The sequence below is a fragment of the Protopterus annectens genome, chromosome 3.part1, assembly GCF_019279795.1.
Source record: "Protopterus annectens isolate FY-2018-M chromosome 3.part1, PAN1.0, whole genome shotgun sequence".
Classification (NCBI taxonomy): Eukaryota; Metazoa; Chordata; order Ceratodontiformes; family Protopteridae; genus Protopterus; species Protopterus annectens.
The window spans coordinates 1,030,479,624-1,030,502,382 of record NC_056732.1 but is presented as its reverse complement, the minus strand read 5'-3'; the positions used below and the strand labels follow the sequence as shown (position 1 = coordinate 1,030,502,382).

The 22,759-nt window shown below is 42.3% G+C and overlaps 1 protein-coding gene across 1 annotated transcript in view; it reads left to right on the top strand.

Moving 5' to 3' along the window:
• Positions 1 to 22,759, top strand: part of LOC122797744 — a 1,403,591-nt gene that overhangs the window by 209,384 nt on the left and 1,171,448 nt on the right. Inside the window, exon 7 of the mRNA XM_044066269.1 lies at positions 20,998 to 21,090. Within this exon, the coding sequence (XP_043922204.1) occupies positions 20,998 to 21,090 (93 nt within the window). The remainder of the gene's footprint in view (positions 1 to 20,997; positions 21,091 to 22,759) is intronic.

Genomic DNA, 22,759 nt, shown 5'->3' with positions numbered 1-22,759 from the left:
CGTCAGGCTTCCATAGCAAGAAATCTCCCACATGTAAAGAATACTGCAACAGTGAAGGAAAGGACATTTGCTGTTATGGTAAGATTTTGTACAACTGTACTTCATTTAACCAGTAGGATCTATGAGCAGGTTTATGCTGTTAGGAGAAAAGACTGGTAATGCCATGGGGCGTCATTCTCTTCATTATTATTGTGTCTTTCGGCTTTTCCCGATTAGGGGTCGCCACAGCGGAACTCCGGTCCGTAAATGATTGGCAGTAGATTTTTACGTGCCGAGTTGCCAGCTCTGACGCACAACCTTCAACGAAGGTATGCCGATTCACACATGTCTCCACACAGAAGACGCTCTAGCTGAGAATCGAACAGGACAACGTCTTACTGTGAGGCGACAACGCTACCACAGCACCACCACTGCAGTCGTCATTCTCTTCATTGTAGAAATTTAAAAAAAAATTATTTTATGTGGTAAAGAAGGTACCTCTGTCAGACAGATGTGGCCCTTGGGAGACTCGTTTAGAATTTAGAGAAGCATAATGGCAGGTTAAGCCGAATGCTGTGTAGTCTCCTGGTCTGAAAGGTGAGGTTTGATTGAACATCATTTTGTTGAAAGCATACTAGATTTGAAGTTTTTTTTTTTTGTTTTGTGGAATATGTTCATTTTATTTCTCATATACATATGCGTGCACACACTACATCTCGTTTAATGTATATTTTTTTGTGTGAGTCTGTAATGTCTAGAAATTTTTTTATTTTTATTTTCAACTTTTTTTGGGTGGTGCTTAAATTTTGTGAAACTGAGTATTTTATTGTATTAGTGATTATAATGAACTAAGTAGTGGTTTTAATTGATTGGCTGCTGGTTGATCTTGTGCTTTGTCTGATGTATTTAAATTGCTGAATGGTTGGCTTATTATTCTGTAAATGTTAATGCTTCTTTTAATGAGCAAAAGTGCTAAATTAAATTTTTGATTCTGATTGCTGTGTCCACTGACTTTTTGTGTTTGCACTGTATCTTTCACTGTTCGATTGAATTGAGGTTTTGTCTTATTCCTAAGACTAACTTTACTTTTTTTGGGGGGGGGTGTTCTTAGTGTTTCCAATGCTCTGGTTTCAGCTCATGTGGTAGACAAAAGGTGGCTTTTATGGGAGTCGGGGCTGAGAGGATGTTTTTCTCCTCAGTGTTAGTTTAGGGCCCTTGAATGCCTCACCTGTTCAGGTGTCTCCAAAATTTTTGGTGAAAGCTCCTTTGGGCATTCTGTAGAGCCTCCCTGAGTCTGATGTTAGGAGGAATCTTGCATGTTGCAATTTTGGGCCAACCCCATCTCTATAGTCTCTTACATGCTTCCTTGGGTAAGACTGGTAGCTCAGATAATTTGTTAGCCTACTTGGCTGCATTCAACCTCCCCCCCCTTTGGAAGAACCTGGTCAAGAGTGGGTTTTGGCTTAATTGCTTGATACCTTCTTGGCTATTATTTTACTACATAAAGTGTTGGGGGTGGTGGAGGAACTGCATTCCAGTTGACTGAATGTTTATTCTTAATAATGAAGAGGAAGACCACACAGGGGTTCAGATGCATTGTCAAATATTTTACACTTGCTGGGGCCTTTTGGCCACCTGGTCTTTCATGGATGTTTTGTGTTCCCATTTTTCAGGTACTGGTTGTTGGAGTAATAAGGGGTGTAACATTAACTTACCAGGGTTCCAGGTGAGCAGCATCCTGAAACTTGGCATTTGGGGTGGTTAACCTTCTCCTGTGGGCTCTTCTGCTGTAGTGCTTCTTTCTTCTGTAGACTTCCCTGCAGGAGTGCCAGTGAACAGGATGAGCATAAAAACCTGACGCTTGTCTTTTCTGTGGGGAGGGTGATTTTTCTGTTTGGCTTTAGGATATTCTTTCTTCTCTGATATCTGAGGCTCCCATCATTTTTTCAGGAGCTGTTTCTTCTCTTTTAATGGGCTCCAACCCTCATTCCGAAGAGTTTTGGGAAATTAGTCACTCCACAGCTGACAGTTTGCCAGGCTAATGTGTAGCTTGAGAGGAATTTAAATCTCCCTGTTTTCTCTCTTCAGTGGGTTATGTTTTGGTAAGTCAACAGCCCTTGAGAGGAGGAAAATCTTTCTCTGCTTTCCCTCTTGGTGGTGGTGGAGGGATTTTGCTTCCATTTGGCATACACACAGATTCTTGGTTGTAGATATTCAGGAATGCTCCCTGTGGTGGTGGGGCATCTTTGGAACCTACCCAGTGCAATAAGGACTTGGCTTTTTAAGCTTTACCCTATGCCAGCCTCCTGTTCCTCTCTTAAAGGCTGTTGTGTGCAGTCTTGGCTTTTGTTAGCTTTAGGGTTAAGTTTTTACCCTTTCTTGGAATGTTTTATTTCCCTTTGCTACATTTCTATTCCTTTCCTATTCCAGTTCTCATCAGCTCATAGAGGAAGTTTTTTTTCCTAACTTCCAAGTCACATTCTCAAGTGGCTCATGTTTTTTTCCGAATCCCCACGTATTAGCCAAGACACCCAAGAAGACAACTGTGATACTTCAGTCATAGCATAACTGTCTGCATTCTGGAATTGTTTTATGGTAGGGCAGTTCTTTGTGTTAATCCTAAGTGGGATAGCCAGTAATAAGTACCAGTGATTTCCTGGACATTGTTGCACTTTGCCTCATTCTTACAGGTTTTAGGCCTTTTTCCTAAAAAGAACTCCATAACAAGACCATATCTTCTCAGCAGAGACTTCAGTGGTATAGTGGATATACTGAGTAGCGCTCTCAGCAAACAGAAGTAGCATTTAAACAGTCACTTTCCTAAGACTGATGAAGAATGGGGGTACTGGATATAATTTTCAGCAAGCCAATCACCAGCTCTCAAGGTTTTGTACAAGATTCCCTTGCAGAAGGACCCAAGCAATGGATATGAAAGTCTGTATGCTTACCACCTCAACTCCACTGTTATATAGGAGTCTACAAAAGGTGAAGATGGAGATATGCAGGATGTTTCTGCTGAAACTGTAATAACCCCATGAAACTAATTCTAACTACTGGTGCATCTGGGCAAAGAACCTCCCTGTAGCTTTCCTACAATTATAGATATACCTAAAGAAAGTTGGTACTCGGGTGTTCCTGAATCTTACAGGGGAGCTCAGACTAATGGGCTTGGATGGTCTGACTGTCAGGAATAATGCCCTACCTATGCCCCAGTTTGCCTGAATTCTTTTAGCAGCTTGGGCATCTTAACAGTGCTGGTGAGGATGGGCATAGTCTATTCGGGGTGTGTGTGTGTGTGTGTGTGTGTGTGTGTGTGTGTGTGTGTGTGTGTGTGTGTGTGTGTGTGTGTGTGTGTGTGTGTGGAGGGCAGGTGTATGCTGAGTGGATCCTGTCAGACCTCTAATGGAGACCACGAGTCAGAATGGATCACAGTGCTGTAGTGGGCAGGGATCTGAGCAGGTGTACTGTTGTAGCTGTGTGGCGCAGGAGTATCCTACTAGGTACTGATAGGACTTGATGCAAGATTGGTGTGTTAGCACAGGGGGTGGTAATTAATCCAGTGGAAAAATCCCATAACTGGCTACGATATAGCACTTTGCTTGATTTGTCCCACCCTGCAGTGCCAACTGGTGCTACCCCCTGAACCTGTTGTGGGGGTAAGGGGAGGATCCTCATGTAGAAATGCTGTCCTGGTTTGGAGACCTCCTGTGCAAAGTCACACTGGGGAGTGTGCCAAGGCAGTTGTCATAGGGTGCAAGCATCATTTCCTGCACTGGCTTAGTTCTTAGGGCATTCTGCTACTTTTATAACATTTTATATTTTGTTTCTTAAGACATGCATCCAGAATTCTGGTCTCTCCCTGTCTGTTGAACCACCCCCCCCCTGCATTTCATCATCATAATTTTTAACTTTAATTTTAGTCTGCTTGAGCTATGTATATGTGCCTTAATTGTGTGGCTGTAGCACTTCAAATAAGGTTAACCTCAAAGCACTGAGTTGTATGGTGAGAATTGGCTTATCCCACTTAATTGGTAACTGCTCTCTTCAGTTCCCAAATAAATTGCTTCAGCTATTTATTATCCTCCACATCTTCTCCTCTTATTGATAAAAATATGCCTGATCTGTATACAAGACTAAGGAAATGAAAAACATTTTCACTGTCTGTATCTTACTATCCATATCCATAGTCATGTGCTTCCAGTTATCTTGCTTCTTTCTACATATTAGCTGCCATTATAGAATCATTTCAGTCAATACACACAAATATTTTGTCTTGTGTCCCCACAAGTGTAATATTGCTGAACCAAATCACGCATATACAGTTTGCCTGTCTAGCTTTTTCCCCCCACATTAATTTTAAATCCGAAAAAATGTTCAACTCTGAAATGGCCTTTTCTGGGTTTATCGTGTGCAAAATATTTGCAAATACAGTAGTCTCGATTATCTGAACTAATTGGGGCCTGGGATAGTTCGGATAATTAGTGTTCAGATAATCAAACATATAATTGAACTGGATTAAAAACTTCTAAATATTTTTTTCTGAATGCAGGAGTACACTTTTCAACGATTCAGTGGTTCCAGTGGATAATAAAGAATATTTTTCACACACAAGCTGGCTACAAGCTGAAAAACACGCTCAAGCAAATTTGTACAATGTTTACATATCCAGACTTGATGATTTTTCCTACCTGAAAACTTTGGAAGGCTGGTTCTGATAACTGACGTTTCAGATAATCGATGTTTGGATAATTGACTCTACTGTAAGGCTAATTTATTTTAAGTACTGTACCAGTAATACCATTGAACTTGTGAATTCCATGTTTTCTTTGCTAATGGCAGTGGGGAAAGAGAATTTGCCTGCTTGTTTCCTCCTTTAAAACAGCTTGTCAGACAGGAACCCTCCCACATGATTTCTTGCCTGTGACTGTTTATACATCCTGTTTATTAACTCTGTTTTGTTAGTGAACACAAGTGTTGCCATTGCTCTATACATGAAATTACAGTTGACCCTATTGAATGCTTCCTGTGTATTAAAATCCACCAACAATAACGGAAGTATAGAGTCTTCTTCCCTCTGGATCCCCACTGTTCTATTAATGTTGTCAAACGTTTCTCTCTCCCCTCTGCATGTCAAAATGATCCTTCTGTCAACTCTGGTAACAGATTTTCCATTCTGTTTGGTAGTATGGACATACACTTTGTATTCGTGGTTTAGAATTGAAATGGGTCAATATGAAGCCAGATGTGAAGGGTTTTCATTTACTTTGGGTAATAAAATTACCACAGCTTTCTTTTAAGATGCCCCCCTCCCCCTCCTGCACTGTCTTAAACCGCTGTTAAACAAAACCTTCCAGATACTTAATACTTTTTCTTCATAATCTCTAAATTTCAACAGGAGTACCATCTGTTCCTGGAGACTTCCATGCTGATTCATCATTTTTTTCTCGTCCTTTGTATCTGAGTCTTATCTTTCTCTAATTTTGGCACAGTCAAGTTTTCTATAAATAGTTCAATTTGTGCTTCCTCTTGGTTTTCCCTTTCTTGAGCTTTATTCAAATTTTTTTTAAATTTCTGAAATCACTAATATCTTTATAGGAGCTCTGGTTATTTTTCTTGTCATATGCTCCCTAAATGTGGCTGTTATTTCTACTTTGTTGCACTGTGCTTAGATGTTTTGTGCTGTAGAAATCTTAGCAGAAATTACTTGCCTAATGTCCAAGTCAGAGCCATAACAAGCTTATCAAATGCATGGAGCATTTACCAGATTTGGTGTTTCTTGCCTCTTAGTTGAGAAGCAAAAAAAAACTCTTACCTCCTGATCTGATGCTCAAAGCCAGGTTTGTTCTCCCCAGTCTGCGAACTTCAAGTCTCAGTTGAAGAGTAAAAGTAGTCTGTTCCTCAATCTTCCTAGTTCTGTTCTCACCTCAGGAGTAAGCCAGGTCCATTTCTGCTTGCTTCAATTAAGATGAGGAGCAAAAAAATGCAGTTTTACTTTTAAAACTGTAGCAAACTGCATGCTTCATTTACAGCAAACTGCTTTCTACAGCTTGTATCACACAAGCATCAGTCCTGACCACAAAAGCAGTATACATATTCCTTGCGCTGCCAGAATCCAGAGATGCTGGTATGGAATCAATACTGGTACTGCACTACTGAACAATTGGCATCCCCCAATCACAGCCCTTAACACCTTTCACCTGGCAGCTAAGTTTTGTCCCACCCCTAACCATACCTCTAGTCTAAATAGTCACTTAATTTTCAGTTAATATTCTTCAGTTCCTCCTTTATTTAAAATTCCCAGTCTTCTGCAGTACTTGAAACAACTGATGTTATGTAGTCCAATCTTGCCTACATTCTTACCTGTAGATTCGGAGCCGAATGTCTGCTGCGACTCTGCCATACTTTTTAGCCCAAAGGCTTTCTATTGGCTGGGCTAAGATGGTATCCCATGCTGCACTGCTCTCTATTCCCAGATCTCATTTGCCGCTCGTGTAGCTCAGATGTGATCTTGCTCTTGGCTGTGGCTAAGTACTCTTTTCTTATATCAGAGACGTTTTTTGCAAAAAAAGCTATTTTAATAGCTATTGTGTGTGGTGTTGACTGTATTGTGGAAAAGTTGTGTTTTCTTTTATAGCGTGTTCTGTGGTATCCCACTAGCTGTTTCCAATGGGTTAGGCCCGTTTCAGTTAGAGGACCTAGTCTGTCCCCTTGCTTTCCTTGTGGGATAAATCCTTCCCTTGGACTAAAACAGTTTAAATTGGAGGAATTAGTCCTCCTCCTTGTATTTGTGTCTAAGGATTGTTTGAGTTAGAGGTCTTTGTGATGTTCTGTCTGTTTGGCTTGTGCCCGCGCTTGTGGCTGTTTGACCGTTGGTCTAATTTTGAGTTAGTTACTTGCTGTTTGTGGTAACTATGGCCAAAGATACTAAGAGCATAAGCCCTCGGGCTTCAAGAAGTGCTCCAAGTGCAGGTATAAGATGTTCATCACTGATGGACACTTTGTTGGTGTGTACTGTCTGGGAGCGATTCAGTGTAGTTTTTGTCATGGCTTTAGCCCTCGTGTTCAGGAAAGGAAGAACAAATTGATTTTGAAGGGACTTCTGAAACCCTCCTTTGAGGAGGGTCTGGAGAGTGTTTCCAGCTCTAAGGCAAAATCTTCCAAGGCAAAAAAGCGATCCCCGGCTCCATCAGTATCCTCGGAGCCGCCGGAGAAAATTGCAAAGTCGTCATCGACATCCTCGGCTCCATTGTCCTTGGGGCCGCAGGAAGTGTCAGTGGTTTTGGAACCTGCTTCTGCTCCAGTTTTCTTGGAGCCTGTTCGGAGCCGGTCGCCTAGCATTAGGCCGGTATCTCCTTGCAGGTTTCCTTCAGGGAGGAGGTCTCGATCTCCTTCCCTATCCTCCAAATCTTCCAGGACCTTATCAGATGTGGACATTGATAGAGTGGTGCAGAGACTTCTTCAGTCACCAGTACTGGCTAAATTGTTCTTGGCTGCGGAGACTGTCCCTCAACCTACATTGATACTTCCTCCTCCGAGCACATCTCAGCTTTCGGAGCCGGAGTGCTCTGCTCCGTGTGATGTCCCTAGGTCGGGTTCGACAGCCCCTCCTGGCTTATCAGTTCCGACGTCAGCTCCAACCCCGTCAGCACCGTCCACGGGGTTCAGGACTCAGGATTCATTGGTTGGACCCAAGGTAGAGGCTTCGGGACACCTCTCTGCTCCTAGTCTCTCTCGGTGCTTCGGAGTGGGGAAGCCTGACTCCTGTCCCGGCTTCGGAGGCTGGTCATTCTTTGGAAACGGGAGGACCAGCCTTCGAGGCCATGCAGAGCGAGCTGGCCAGGTCATCAGCGGCATCATACGGGTCGGTCAATCTGTCCCCTACAACACCGGTGCAGGTCTCTGATTGCCGTCTTTCTCTGGACAGCAGAGCCCCAAGGCCTCAGGGTACCCACGAGTGGTCCCCATATTTCTGAGGGCCCCTCAGAGTTTTTGCCTGAGTAGCCACCCAGAAAGAAAATGTGCAAGAGGAAGCACATTGATTCCCAGGATGAGTCTCTCACGTCCGACACCGACCTAGAGGAATCGGAGGGGTCCCCTAAGTCATCCTCTGAGGATGTTTTTCTCTGACATCCTAGATATTTTGAAGCAAAGAGGTGACTGGCCATCCAAAGCCCCCTCTGAAGAGGAGTCTGTCTTCCTGAAGGCCTTTGGTGCTCAGCCCTCCGCCTCCTGGGAATCTCCACCCTTCGACAAGCTTCTGGATTTGGTTTGTCGAAGGGTGTGGGAAACCCCTGACCGTGTGGAACCAGTCCCCAGGCGATCCAATAAATTTTTGTCTTCCCCTCCTGATAAGGAATTCCTATCCAAGGGAGGTCCCTGTGGATGCCATGGTGGTGGCAGCTGCCACCCAGAAGGAATTATCTGAGACTTCTTCCACTGTCCATCCCCCTAGCAAGGAATCTAGGACTATGGACCAGTACGGGAAGCATACGTTTTCTTCAGCGACATTTACTTTACGGTCACTGAATTACTTATTACAGTTACACGGCTCCAGAGAGATCTCCTAAAGGAGCTTGCAGATACTCATGGGTAACATTTCTGAGGCCGGTGGCCCAGAAGGTCAACGCTCGGATGTCTACCCTGAATTCTGTTGCAAACTCCTCTATGAGGCTGATCTCCTACGCAGCCAAGCGAGCGAGTAGGGTAGCAAGTTCAGGAGTTGCTCTTAGGAGGCAGGCCTGGATACGCCTTTGTCATTTCGCGGAGGCCTTCAAGTCTTCATTCATCGGTGCCCCGTTTGATGGTTCCTCTTTGTTCGGAACCAAGGTGAAAGACACTCACTAGGTGCGAGCAAGAAGAAAAAACTCTGTCTGCCATTTTCCCTTCCCTCTAGGCCTTATCCAAAGGCCCAGAGGGGTGGCAAAATGTGGTTCAAGAAATCACAGAGGTTTTTTCCCAGTGCACAAGGTAAGCCCCCTCCAGGGACAGGGGAGGGGGTGGTTATTCAGGGTGACGCCGCCCTAGGGGCAGAGGAGGCCCTCTCAACTTGGGAGACTGTGATTTCTTTCGTGGTTCTCCCTACCACCGCTCCTGATGGGAGGCCCAACTGTGCGTTTCCAGAGCCAGTCGGGGGTCGAATCTCATTATACTCGGAGGCCTGGCAAGATATCACCCAGGACCAATGGGTTCTACGAATAATTTCCAGAGGATATGTTATTCCCTTCTCATCAAATCCCCCTCCTATCAAGAAAATCCCGGATGTTCCACCCAGTCAAAGGGATTACGCAGCTTCAGAAGTTCCAAAGCTGCTAGAAAAAGGAGCCATCCAACATGTCCCCTCAGACCAGATCACTTTAGGGGCTTACTCCAGATTCTTTTTGGTGCTGAAAAGGACAAGGGGACCTGAGACCGATTTTGGATCTCAGCCGATTGAACACCCATGTGCAAAAGTCCAAGTTCCGAATGGTCACGTTGCAGTCTATTCTCCCATTGTTGGGAAAAGAAGTGTGGATGTGCTCCATCGACCTCAAGGATGCTTACTACCACATAAAGATGGACAGGGCATCCAGAATTCACCTACGCTTCTGGCTGGGAGCCAGTCACTTTCAGTTTTGAGCCCTGCCCTTTGGTCTCACCACAACCGCCAGGGTGTTTACCAAATGCATGGCAGTGGTGACTGCTCACTTGTGACGTCAGGGATTTCAATTGTTTCATACCTGGGCGACTGGCTCCTTATTGCCCCCACCAGGCATCTACTACTTCAGACCAGGGACGCTACTATCAACCTATGTCAACAGTTGGGCATCACCTTGAACTGGGAAAAATCTGCCTTGTTGCCCTCACAGCATGTCACTTTTATAGGCGCAGAATTAGACACCATCCTCATGCGGGCGTTTCTACCACAGGAAAGAATCAGAGTCCTACAACAACAGGTTTACGCCTTGCTCCCCCTGAGAAGAGTGAAGGCAAGATGGGTCCTCCAATTGTTGGGGACAATGGCTGCTACGATTGTTAGTCCCTCTGGCAAGGTTACATATGAGGCTCCTTCAGTGGCTACTCTTCGCCCAGTGGTCTCTTCAATGTCTTCCACTTTCTCACCCTATTCTACTCACAGACAGGTGCAAACAGGATCTTAGTTGGTGGCTTCAGACCGACAACCTCAATGCGGAAAAGCCCTTCGTTCCTTTGCCCCAGTTGCCACGGTGACCACGGATGCCTCCCAGATGGGGTGGGGGGGGCATTATCTAGGCAGGACAGTCCAAGGCACGTGGCAAGCGCACGAGATGCATCTGCATATCTATGTCCTGGAGATGAGAGCTGTGCTACTAGCGTTGCAAGCACTTCAGAGTTTTCTTCCTCTCGGGACTATTGCAATCCACTCAGACAATATGTCAGTGATGTGGTATCTGAACAAACAGGGAGGAACCAAGTCATATCCCCTTTGCAGAGAGGCCATGCGAGTGTGGCAGTGGGCAGCATCTTCCCATTGTTTTCTGGTAGCAACGCACATTCTGGGGAAGTCCAATGTGATCGCAGACAGGCTAAGCAGAGCTATTCTGATGCCTCATGAGTGGTCCCTGAACTGTCAAGTTGCGGAGCAGATCTTCCGCAGGTGGGGTTAGCCTTGCTACGACCTTTTTGCTAGCCCCCTCAATGCCAAATGCAGCAGCTACTTCACCCTTATCCCCCCTCAGGGGGAGTCACCCAAGGATGCTCTAGTCCACGATTGGCTCTCCGGTCTACTATATGCCTTCCCTCCGGTTCCCTTGCTGTCAAAAGTTATTCAGAAAGCACAATTCTTGGGAAGCAAAATGATTCTGATTGCCCCACACTGGCCTTGTCAAATTTGGTTCCCCTTTCTCCATCCCTATCTTATGGACGCTCCTTGGATTCTGGACCGACAACCAGACTTACTGACTCACATGTCAGGGCAGCTCCATCGCTCTCTTCGGACCCTCTGGTTGACAGCTTGGCTACTCCACTTCCATCATTAGTTAGGCTTCATCAATTTTCGCCGGAGGTGGTTCATATTCTATCTTCCTCTCATAAGCCTTCGACCAGGAAGATTTATTACAGCAAATGGAAGACGTTTTCAATCTGGGCACATGCCAAAAAGATTGACCCTTACACAGCTCCAATTTCGTTTGTATTGGAGTTCCTGTCTATGCTTTTTAGCTAGGGTTCAGCGGCCGCAACCATTGAAGTCCAGTTGGCGGCGATTTCTACCTTTCATGTCGCAGATGAACCTAGCCTAATGGCACATAGAACTCTGTAAGGCTTTCCTGAAGGGCACTTTGTTGCTTCGTCCTCCAGTCTCGGAACCTGTTATGCCTTGGGACTTAAACTTTGTTCTACAGGGTCTTACTTCACCCCCCGTTTGAGCCTGCAGCCACTTGTGATTTAAAATTCTTAACTTGGAAGACTGTCTTTTTGGTAGCCATCACGTCAGCCAGACGTGTTTTGGAGCTTCAAGCTTTATTAATCTAACCCCCTTATTTGATTTTTCATAAGGACAGGGTTTCTCTCAGACTGAATCCCTCCTTTCTTCCCAAAGTAGCGTCAGTTAGTAACCTTAACCAATGTATTGAATTGCCAGTGTTTTTTCTTCAGTTTTCAAACAAGGCATAATTCAAATTTCATCAATTGGATGTGCACAGACAATTACGTTTTTATTTGCACAGAACGAAAGACCTCAGAAAATCTGATCAGTTGTTTGTTTCATTTTCAGAAGACAGAATTGGGTCTCCTGTTAACAAAGTCACGTAGTCCAGGTGGATTTCCAGTTGTATTTCTTTCATTTATACTTCAGGTGAAAGAGATTTACCGTTCCTGGTGAAAGCTCACTCTACCTGGTCTGTATCTATATCTATAGCTTTTCAGGTCAGATTGTCTATGGATGATATTTGTGCTGCTGCTACTTGGGCATCTCCTCACACCTTTGTTACTCATTACAAGTTAAATGTGGTATCTAGGGGCAGGTCTTCCTTTGGTTCCACAGTGCTCAGGAGTATTTTCCACTGAGCCTCCCAGGATTTAGGTGCTGGGGACGCTGTCCCACGGGTAAGAATGTAGGCAAGATTGGACTACATAACATCAAGAAGTTATGTACTCACCATAACGTTCGATGTATGTAGTCCATCTTGCCTCACATTCTTACTTACCCCCCCTCCTTCCCCCATCCTGGAGAATCTGGAGGTTAGGCCTGGTTTCAGAGTTCCCTTCATTCTTGGTTTGTTTTTCCTTTCCTTTAGGTGGTGTTATGCATGGAGAATGAGTGCTGGTGCTCGCTGCAAACTAGATCTGGGGATAGAGAGCAGTGCAGCATGGGATACCATCTTAGCCCAACCAATAGAAAGACTTTGAGCTAAAAAGTATGGCCGAGTCGGAACCGACATTCAGCTCCGAACCCACGGGTAAGAATGTGAGCTGAGATGGACTACGTACATCGAACGTTATGGTGAGTGCATAACTACTTGTTTCTGAACTATTCATTTACTACTTTCCCATCTCCTTATTTCTACCGTGTTAAACTCCATTTTGTTTTATTCCACTTATTAGCTATTTTTTTCTGAAGTAACTGTTATATTCCCTAATATTGTCTATTCATATCCACTAACCCATTTCGTAAATTCTTTTGTTTTAAATAAGTGGAAAAGCAATAGTGTCTAATTTATATCATTACCCTTCATATTTGTATCAGTTTTTATTAGTGAGTGATCTGATACAGTTACTGGATGGGTTTCAGAGCTTTCAGTTTAGTATGCAAGCTCCTCTGAAATATAATTTCTGTCCAGTCTACTCCAGTTTTTATATAAGGAGTAATGTGGAAATTTTTGTCTGAATTTCTGCTAGTAAATTCACATCTTCCATACCAAATAAGCTTCTGCTTCTTAAGGAATCTACCGTCTTTTATTTGCACTCCTAGGTCCCCCTGATGCATCCTCACTATTGTAGATCAGGTTTTGGTCCCTGTAAATCCATGCTCCAAACGTATGCCTCCTAAAATTCTCCAAAGCTCCATAATAGTTTTAGGTAAAATATGAATGCATGCCAGCATAATTCCTGCCAATAACCCCTTACTACCACAAATATATCATTAATGTCCTTTCCCTCTTCTGTCAGTGTTGGGAGTTCCTCACAATCATTATTACTCCCCTTTTCCTTTGTCCCTAATGCTCCACTGAATGTCTGTTGTGAAATATTTTTTCTCAGTCGCACATTCATATCTGTCCAGATCCATGTCTTGTAACGTTATTTCCACTCTACACTTTATATAATTCAGTACTCTAATTTTTGTCCAAGTATCTATTTTGCACCTGTGACAATTCCCAGAACTATTTATTGGCTAAACTTTTTTTCTTACATAGCCTTTTCTGCATCCTGAATCTTTGATCCTCCTGGAAAAATTATTCTGAAGTCAGGTGGGTCTCATGCAGGCCTCTCAACATCCCCTAATTGCAGGGATCAACTTTCTTCTCTTTTACGTGTACAGTGAATACTTGTCCACAATCTGGTGCCCCCAGTTTTTTTAATACTTTTACCTCTTTTCATAGTTTGGTAAGGAACATCTAGCTGTCTTTGTTTATTTAGATCTTGGCTGCCTTCTGATGGTCAGATTTGGCATATACACATGTGCCATCTCACTTAAATCCTGCTGGCAAACACCATCACATGACTTGCTTGTGCTTTCACAGAATTAATGCAATCTGTTCTTTCTACTTTTTGATATATCAGGGTATCCGTTTTTCTTTGCATATTCTAGCTTCTAACTTCAATATTTTTTGAAATTATTTGAGAAGCCTTGTGTTCTGTCAATCTTTTCTTCATTACATCCTCTCCTTTCTGAAGTTTTATCAGCTTATCTGAATAGTTACTGAAAGCATCTATTTTCCAGCTTTTTGTTTATTTAATATATCCATGCAGTGTTTCACTTATTTTTAAAAACATCTGATTGATGTGCTTTATTTACTTCTACATTGTTGAAAGCCATCTCAAGTACTAAAGCTGAAATTTGAACTGCTTTTTGCTAAAAATTTGCAAAGTTTTTCTCAGCCAGAACTTATTGTTTTCTGGTTGACTTTCTCTTACATTCTCTAAGCTACTACTTTGCTAGTTATCCAGAGAGTGTAAATATTAGAGTAACTAGTAATACCCTGAATCCCTTCAAAATCATGACCTTTTTGTCAGAATTAGAAAAAAGGCAAACCTCAGAAAATGAAGGAACCAAGATACAAGACAATATGGCAAACAATTCTTTAAGCTTAGTGGCCCTCAAGGGAGTGATGCCCTACCTCCTCTTGCAAAGAAACTGCTATGACTCACTTAAACTGCCCCTTCTCTCCAAAAAATTCTACCCTAACACTCCTTACCCTTAAACTAAAATTCATCCCCTCCACCCATTTACAGAGTGGAAGCATTTTGGTCTGTTTTTAGATGGTCTTAAATGTTTTGGGACAAACTGCAGGTCTTAAGGAGGCTTAGCATTGTAGGTCTCCCTTCTGTTCTAAGGGAGAAAACAGATTTAATTCTGACCTTGCTAAATGACCTGCTAGGATAGGGAGCCATAGTAAATGTGCCAGTAGGGGAGAAGAACACAGGATTGTATTCAATTATATTTGTCTAAAAAGGAGAGTAACTGGATACCCACTCTTAACCTGTCAAAACGAAACAAATATGTAGTAATCCCAAAATTCAGAATGCGTATCCTACAAAGCCATCGACCCACTGCAATCTATTCTTTAACCTTCTCTGCAGTTGGTTCTACTTGTGTTTTTGCTCTGTCTTTATTTCTTGGTGACCCACAGTATGCATAGTACCCCTTGACTTGGGCACTTCATGTCCATCACCTCTAGCTTTCTCTCTGCCGTGGGTTTCTGTGCCATATAGTAGTACTGTTTGCACCACTGTATTGTACACCTTATTTTTCCGTTTCTTTGGCATTGTCACACACTACCGTAGACACTGTGCCAGTTGGCTGTAGCCCCTCTGATTCTAGTTTTGACCTTCTCAATTTAGACTTTACTCCTACTCAACCACCCCACCTAGGTATTTGAAGCTGTTAACCTGTTCCACTCTTTTCCCTGCCATCCCCGTTTTCATCATCCAATTTTCCCCATTTTGCCATTACACCTGTCTTATCTGTACTGTTTGCATTCCATTTCCCTATTGTTAAAGTTCTTGTTCAGAGTCTGCCTGTAATGCCACATTGTCTACATACAGCATCTTTGTTGAACTGTCCCTCCTGACATGTTTGCTAATGTAGTCCATCATTATGAACAGCAGTAGACTCTGCTTGAACCCTGATGCACAACCACTCCCACTGGGAACCCCTCTGAGTCCAAACACGGTTTGTAGTTGTCATTAGGTCCTTTTACATAGTGTGCACTAATTCTACCAGCGTTTCTGGGACTTGGCCATGACAGAACTACCCAAATCAGCTTTCTTACAACCTTGTCATATGTTTTCCCAAGTCTAGAAATGCCCAGTTTGACACTCACCTTATTCCATGCTTCTTCTCAACTATCTGCTTCAGTGCATACATTGGGTCAGTTGTGCTGCATCCAGATCTAAATCCAAACTGCTTATCTCCCATATAGTTATCGGGGATATGCCTCTCTCTCTCCATACAGCTATGTCTAGCTTGAGGAGCCATTTCTTCCTTACCTGGCATCATCATCTTGATCATATCTGCTGTGACCTCATCTAAGCCTTTTGCTTTCCCTTACTTCATTTTCCATAGTGCTGCTGTTCTTCTGGGGCGGACTTTGCCTTTTTTAACATTGGCTTTGTCTGGGGCAGTATAACTTCTGTATGGTTTTCTTCATTCAGAAGCTGCTGGAAGTATGCCTTTCATATACCCTTGATATCATGTGGACTGGTGACCAGGTTGTTGCTGGCATCCCTTATGAAAGGCATCTATCTCATTTCTCTTTTGTCTTTGCCTTGCAATCTTATAGTTTTTGTGACATCTGCTGAGTCACCTTTCAATAGTTGGTAGAATGCCTCTGATGCCGTGTTCTTGGCTATTACAATTGATCTTAGCCTCTTGTTACCCAACCAGTATTCATCCTTTGCCTAGTCTGTCTTCTTTCCCACTTTTTCCTGTTGTGCTCCTTTCTTTTGATGACTTATTTGACTATTGAATTCCACCACCAGCTTTCCTTATATACCTTATTTCCATTCCTGGCTCAGCCACATATCTGTTCTGTAGTCTTCATGCATGCTATTTTGAGCCACTACCTTTCTTCAGTTTCATCCATTTTCTCCTCTTCCTGTGATGTTAGAACCCTGAGTATTTCATTAAACTGATGTGCTTTCTCTCCAAATAACTGCCATGTCTTCAGGCTAGTCTCTCTCTCAACCTTGGGAGTTTTCTCTGACCACTGCTTGCAGTTGATTGTGGCAACCAGCGGTTTATGTTGTGGGCTGACTGTTTCACTGCGGATGACTTAGCAATCCCCGAAATACCGTTTCCTTGCTTTGTAACTCTAACTCAACCATGAATTTGCATAATTTATGCAATTAAATGTCCCTAATTTTTAACCAAATGTTCTGATTTTCAGGTGGGCTTTGTTCCCGATTCTTTCCACTGGAGGTTGAGGTTATCTGATGTCTGCCTCATTCCACTAGCTATCCCATCTGGGGTTTTTGAGTTGACTGTGGATAAGAGGAAGCCATCCATTCGGCATGCCTATGCTTCCCTTTGGAGCCCGTCCTCATTTTGGATGAAGTGCTACCCTGTACCACCTAGGTAAGTTAGTCTTCCAGTGATTCTGATACTGATACTAATACATCTTCAGCACATTTTAAAATTGGATATTGGTTATTCTGTGGACAGGAAGGATGTCTCATCTGTTTCTACATTAATCTTGTGGAGGATAGTATTGTGACGCAGTACCAGCTGATCAAGCAATTTCTTAAAGGAGTCCCCCATTTTCATCTTCAGTTGAGAATCTCTACCCTTCGTGGGACTTTATCATCATAGTTGACAAGCTTGCCTTTTCACTGCTTCAGGCTACTGGGCTGGGACTGAAGTTTGTTTCTTGGACAATGTTCTTTCTGGTGGCCATGACCTCCATGTCTCTGACCTCAGAGCTTTAGTCAGTCATATGCAAGTAATCATGTCTAGGTTTCAAAAGAATAACATGTCCTTCATGATGATCCTTTGCTTTCTCCCAAAGGTGGTTTTGCAAGTTTTTCTGAATGAAGTCCCATCACTTTTTTCTTCATGGCAGTGGACACAGAATGAGAGGGCCCTTCACACCTGAATGAATAGTAAAATATAATTCAGGTGAATTGACATCTGTATTGTCATTTCTTATCAGATGGCAAGTTATCTGTTGGCAGATGCTAAGGTCAAATACCACTCCAACAGCGGATTGTCTGTCTGCAATGCTTGCTTTAGGAATGCCTGCTGTGGACATTTGAGTTACAGCTATGTAGTCCTTAGTGCATGCTTCTGTCGAGCATTATTATCTTGATCTTGACTTTGAGAATGAAGCCAAATATAGGATACATGTTTTCTAGGACTCAGCTACCTGAACTTTGGCTTTAATTCTGTAGCTCCTTTTTCCCTGACTGTATCTGTTGAGATTCAGACCAGTTAAGGACTTGTCAAACAGAGGTTACAATGTTAGACCCTCTTTGATGGTAAAGGAATATCCTGTTGCTCTCCTCTGTCGATGAGTAGCTATTTCACTGTCATCTGCATTTGGAATTCCTTGTGAGTTGGGTAAGTATATATTCCTTATCTTTTGTTTAATAATCCGGAGTCACATCTGTGTTTTCTTGGTTTAAGGCAGTTGCTTGAAATTGGCATTCTCTGAATATGAAGCATTCTGGTGTGTTGAGCATGCTAGTGTGTTGTGGCATGTGTTGTCTGGGAGTGACTATCCTATATCTAATGTTGATGAAAAAAAATTAGATTCCATTTGATGGAAAAGAGATGCCAACAAAGGACTCATTAAGGAGAGTCCTCTTAGCTGAACTGACATGGTAAGGACTTGCATGTTTTTACCTTTATTTGCTGAAAGTGTGCGCTCTCAGTGGTTTACTAGTTGAGGGGCTGGTTTTGTGTGGCATACAGTATCGCAGTGTGAGCTGGGGTAGGATGTATATATTGCTGTGCTTGGGAACTTCCAAGAAAAAATGTTGGAATGAAAATATACACATTTCTGTTGATCCACCAACATGGGTCCTATTGTAACATTAGTTGATATCGTAAGAAAATATTTATGATCTTTGATAGTCACAGTTATATGAATCCACCTTCCATGTAAGGAATAGTGATTTTTATTGTCATATTTTAGTCTCTCATCTCTACCCTTGGCTTTATGCTTTTCTGTAGTAACTAAAGGAGTGGTTTCAGTTCATTCTGACCACATAGATAAAAGTGTTGCAATTAGGAAACTGGAGTGGAAGCATTAGAGAAATAGCACAGAAAGCGTTCTCTGTGTTTGGAGAGACTGTGCAAGTGGAAGATTGTTTTTAGTTTGTAACGAGCTGGGGTTCTGCTGGGTACCTATGCATCAAAATGTTTGCTCCTTGTAAACTTCAGGTTCTCAAGGGTAACAGGAACAACCCATCTACCTATCCCTTTCCTTGAAGGACTTCCAAGACTTGTTTAAAAAGAAGGAGTCCTTGATTGTAGATCTTCCTCCTGCCATCCTTTCAAAAGGATGGAACTGAACTGTAGGTAATGTCTCCAAAGGGGAACAGAGGACTGATGCATAGCTATCAGTACTATACTGAAATTGCCACATTTAGTGGCTGGAAGAAGTTATACAGTCACTCTGCCAAGCCATTATGCTGTAGAATTTGGGGTTAGGATGGGAGCCATACCCTCCTTTGACATTGCAACCGTTCCACATTTAAATTTGAGTTGAAATCTGGAAAAAGCAGAGATACATTTCTTTGGTGCATGCCCCTTAAAGCTTCTTTTAAAGTATATTTGTTGTACCTGAATTTTAATGTGGAACAGCTTACTTGTTTTCCACTTGAGCTAGCTGCAATACTCAGTCCCAAACAGCTGCATTTTGAAATCTTTTTGTATTTACAGTAATCTCTGCAGTGTTAATCTCAACACTCCAAGCATTGTCTTTGAAAGATGTTCTATTTTTTCTTTAAGATTTTCATTTGAAATTGACCAGAGTTGCTCCTAGGCTTACTGCTGTTCAAGTCATAACCGAATATCTTCCTCTATTTCACCTAACATGATAGAAAGAGGGGACAGAGCACATACGTTCTTGGGCAGTTCATTTTGTTTTGGTAATAACCAACATACTAATGTAAATATAACCATTTATTCATTTCCTTTGCACAGTTTTGAGGGAGACTGAAAATGTTCAAAAAGGAACTCCAAATGTGGATAAAAAATGTGTTGTATTCCTTTGTTAGGAAAGGGAATTCATTTACAGTGGAAACGGCAGAATCCATCCAGCTTGAGTGTCAGGTCTGTATGAATTGGGCACTTTCCCTTTCAGCTTCACCTCCCATACACACACCTTTCATCAAACGTAAATTAGACGTGTTTTCTAAAGGCTACCAACCTGTCCAAACAGAAGTAACCAGTATAATTTTTTTCAGAGTTTGCTGTGCTATGTTTTTATGCATCCTTACCAAGTTGTAAATTTTTGCTTTCAATAACCACCACAGATTAAGGTGGGTTATACAAGATTTTCACAATTAATTCAAGAAATTGCTGTTTTATTAGGGCATTCTCCATTTTGTACAGTGGTTTCCTTTTAAAGGAGAACTGCACCCACGGACTCAAAAACATGTTTATTTCGTCATGATTTGGTATTGCCTACATTTTAACACCACTCTGGGACTATTTACAGGTTTGTTTAAATATTTTATACATAATTTATGAGTCTGACCACATGGGTTCTGGCATCTTGAAATAATTCTGATTGTTTAGTCTGCCTCTAGGTATCCCACAATGCAGTGCTCATCTGTAAAACGTTGCATCACACAGGCCTCTTTCTTCCTAAAGCTCCTGTCACTACATTGATTTTACATGCATACACTGCTGTCTTTCAGTCAGATTTAAGTAACATTTCATGCTATTCAAAGACTACTTAAAACGCAAACAGTGCAAATGCCACAGAACAGACTTTCAAAGTGCATTTTACTGCTGCTTCTTTTTAGAATGGCTAAACTGCAGGTTTTTTGTGAAGTCTGAATTGTACTACTATGACTCCTCTCCCATCCTCCTTCACACCTAACATTTAGCTGTCAAAGTGCTAAGGGTAATTTGAGCTGTTACTGCTGTGATTGACAGCTCAAAGTAGGAGACTTGACTCATGTACTGTTTCCTTCTTGTAGCCTTTACTTTCTGTATGGGTAAGGGAAGGACCAGGGAGCTGTGACATCACAGCATGGGTGGGTTTTAGGCCAGGGATGTCAGTTTGGAGAGGGACTTGGCCAGAAAAACTACCTGTTTTCAGTGGCCTTGCTGACATCAATGAATTGGAGACTTTTCTAGCGTGGGATAAACATATTTTGAAAGTGAAACCACCGCAGTACAGTAAGGTGCTGTTCTAGTGGAGATAAACAATTTAAAATATTTTAAATGCTGTGTTTATTCATAGCAGGGACAATAAATAGGAAGAAAAAACCAGAGGAATTGAGCATCTAATAATAGAATCTCATTGTTGCCCTTTAAATAGGAAAGTATCTTTTTCTGGAACATTGTGTTATTTTATACAGTCTCAAGCCTTAGCATAGAAATAGGGCAGCTTGAGACCGGAATGCGTGAGAGTATATGAAGGGTGTAGGTAGTCATGGCGTTTAAACCACTATGGTAGTTCAGTCAGTAGGTGATGTGCTAGGAAGAAATATTACTTGAAAAAACCTAGTATAGTTTACTGTTGCTTTGGTGATATAACTCCTAGGATAAGGATTAATGTTTGCTTCTTTTGTTCAGACAGCATCTTAGTGAATTTCTTACATAACTTATTTTTCAATTTGTGTGAAGGTTGCCAACATTGTATTTTATTTTTATTTTTTTTTTTACAGACCGTATATCTGTGTGCTAAAATGGGCTGTACTGCCAAAGAAGTCCTGCCTTTAAAAAATGCTGGAAATATTGCTGCCAGTCTAAAAATTAAGGTAAGATTTTCTTTTCATCCTGTTCTTTGGTAAATATGTCACCATCTGTGATGCTGTTTGGAGGGTTTATCTGAAAATATAAATTTATTTCAGTACGTTTTCCTTATCTGTACTCTGTTTCATTCTGTGTCCCTTCAGTTTTACAATTCCTTTTCCCTAGCCTTTGCTGAAGTTCTTGTTTAGAGTCTGCCTGTTATGCTACATTGTCTGAATATAATGACTTTGTCTATCTGTCCCTACTACCTATTTGCTTATGTAGACCATCACCAGTATGAACAGCTGTGGGCTCAAAGCTGAACCCTGATGGGGACCCACCAGGAGCTACTTGAGAGTCCGAGCACTGTTCACACTTGTCATTGGGTCCTTGTATATAGACTACAGTGATTTTGCCAACGTCTGTGATTTTGAACCATCGCAGGACTGCCCAAGTCAGCTTTCTTGGAATCTTGTCATGTGCTTTTTCCAAATCGAGGAATACCCATTTGTATTCTCTTCTGAACTGTCTGTCTCACTGCAAACATTGGGTAGGTTGTGCTACATCCTGAACTAAATCCAAACTGATAATCTCCTATCTTAATTTCTTTTACTCTGCGTATTAGTTTGTCATGCTCTTCAGCGCATTCATGCAGTGTGACAGGATTTTGATACCTCTGTACACCCCACAGTTGTAAATGTCTCTCTTATTTCTTATTCAGAGGCACCAGTATGCTTATTCCCCAGACATCTGGGATACACCTTGCTCTCTATGCTGCCATGAGTACATTCAGGAGCCATTTCTCTGCTGACTTTACCCAACTTCATTTTCGTTAGTACTGTTCGTACTACTAGGGTAGGCTGCTCCTCTTTTATCGTAGGCAGTCTCTCTAGCAAGACAGGTTCTGTGGGATTGTTTTCATTCAGAAGCTGTTGAAAGTACCTTTTCAGTCTGCCTTTGATGTCCTCTGGCTTGATGAGTAAGTTGTTGCTTGCATTCCTACTGTAGGGTGTCTTACTATATTCACCTTTCTTTCCTTGCTTTGCAGCCTAATAGTTTTTGTGCCATCTACTGAGTCACTTTCCGGGTAGTGCCTCAGATGCCTTGTTCTATTGCAGCTGCTCACTTGGCCTCTTTGTTAGCCAACCAGTAATCATTCTTAGCCTTGTCTCTGTACTTCTCCCACATTTTCCAGCATGCCTTTATTTTGATTTCCTGGACTTCTGCATTCCACCACTTTTCCTTTTGTACTTCATTTCCATTCCTGACTTGATGTCATATCTTTTCTCACACATGCTGATTTGAGGAGCTGACATTCTTCAACTTGACCTATTTCCTTCTCTTCCTGAGGTGTTAGAGACTCGAGTAATTTCTTTAACTCCTCTGCTTTTTCTCCAGTCATATTTCAAGTCTTCAACCTTAACTCTGGCCTTAGAGCCTTCTATGACCACTGCTTGAAGATTATTGTGGCCACCAGAAGTTTATGCTGTGGACCAACTCTTTCAAGGGGGTAACTTTGCAATCACTGATTTCTACCTTAATGCCTTTTCCTTAATAGAATGTGCAACATCGCCACTCTAGGCCATCAATCAAGGAGCCTGAATCCTCACCACTGGCACTGAAGAGGGACATTCACTTGGAATACAAATGGATACGCAGTATTTTCAGATACAGACCTCTCTGCATCAAGCACAA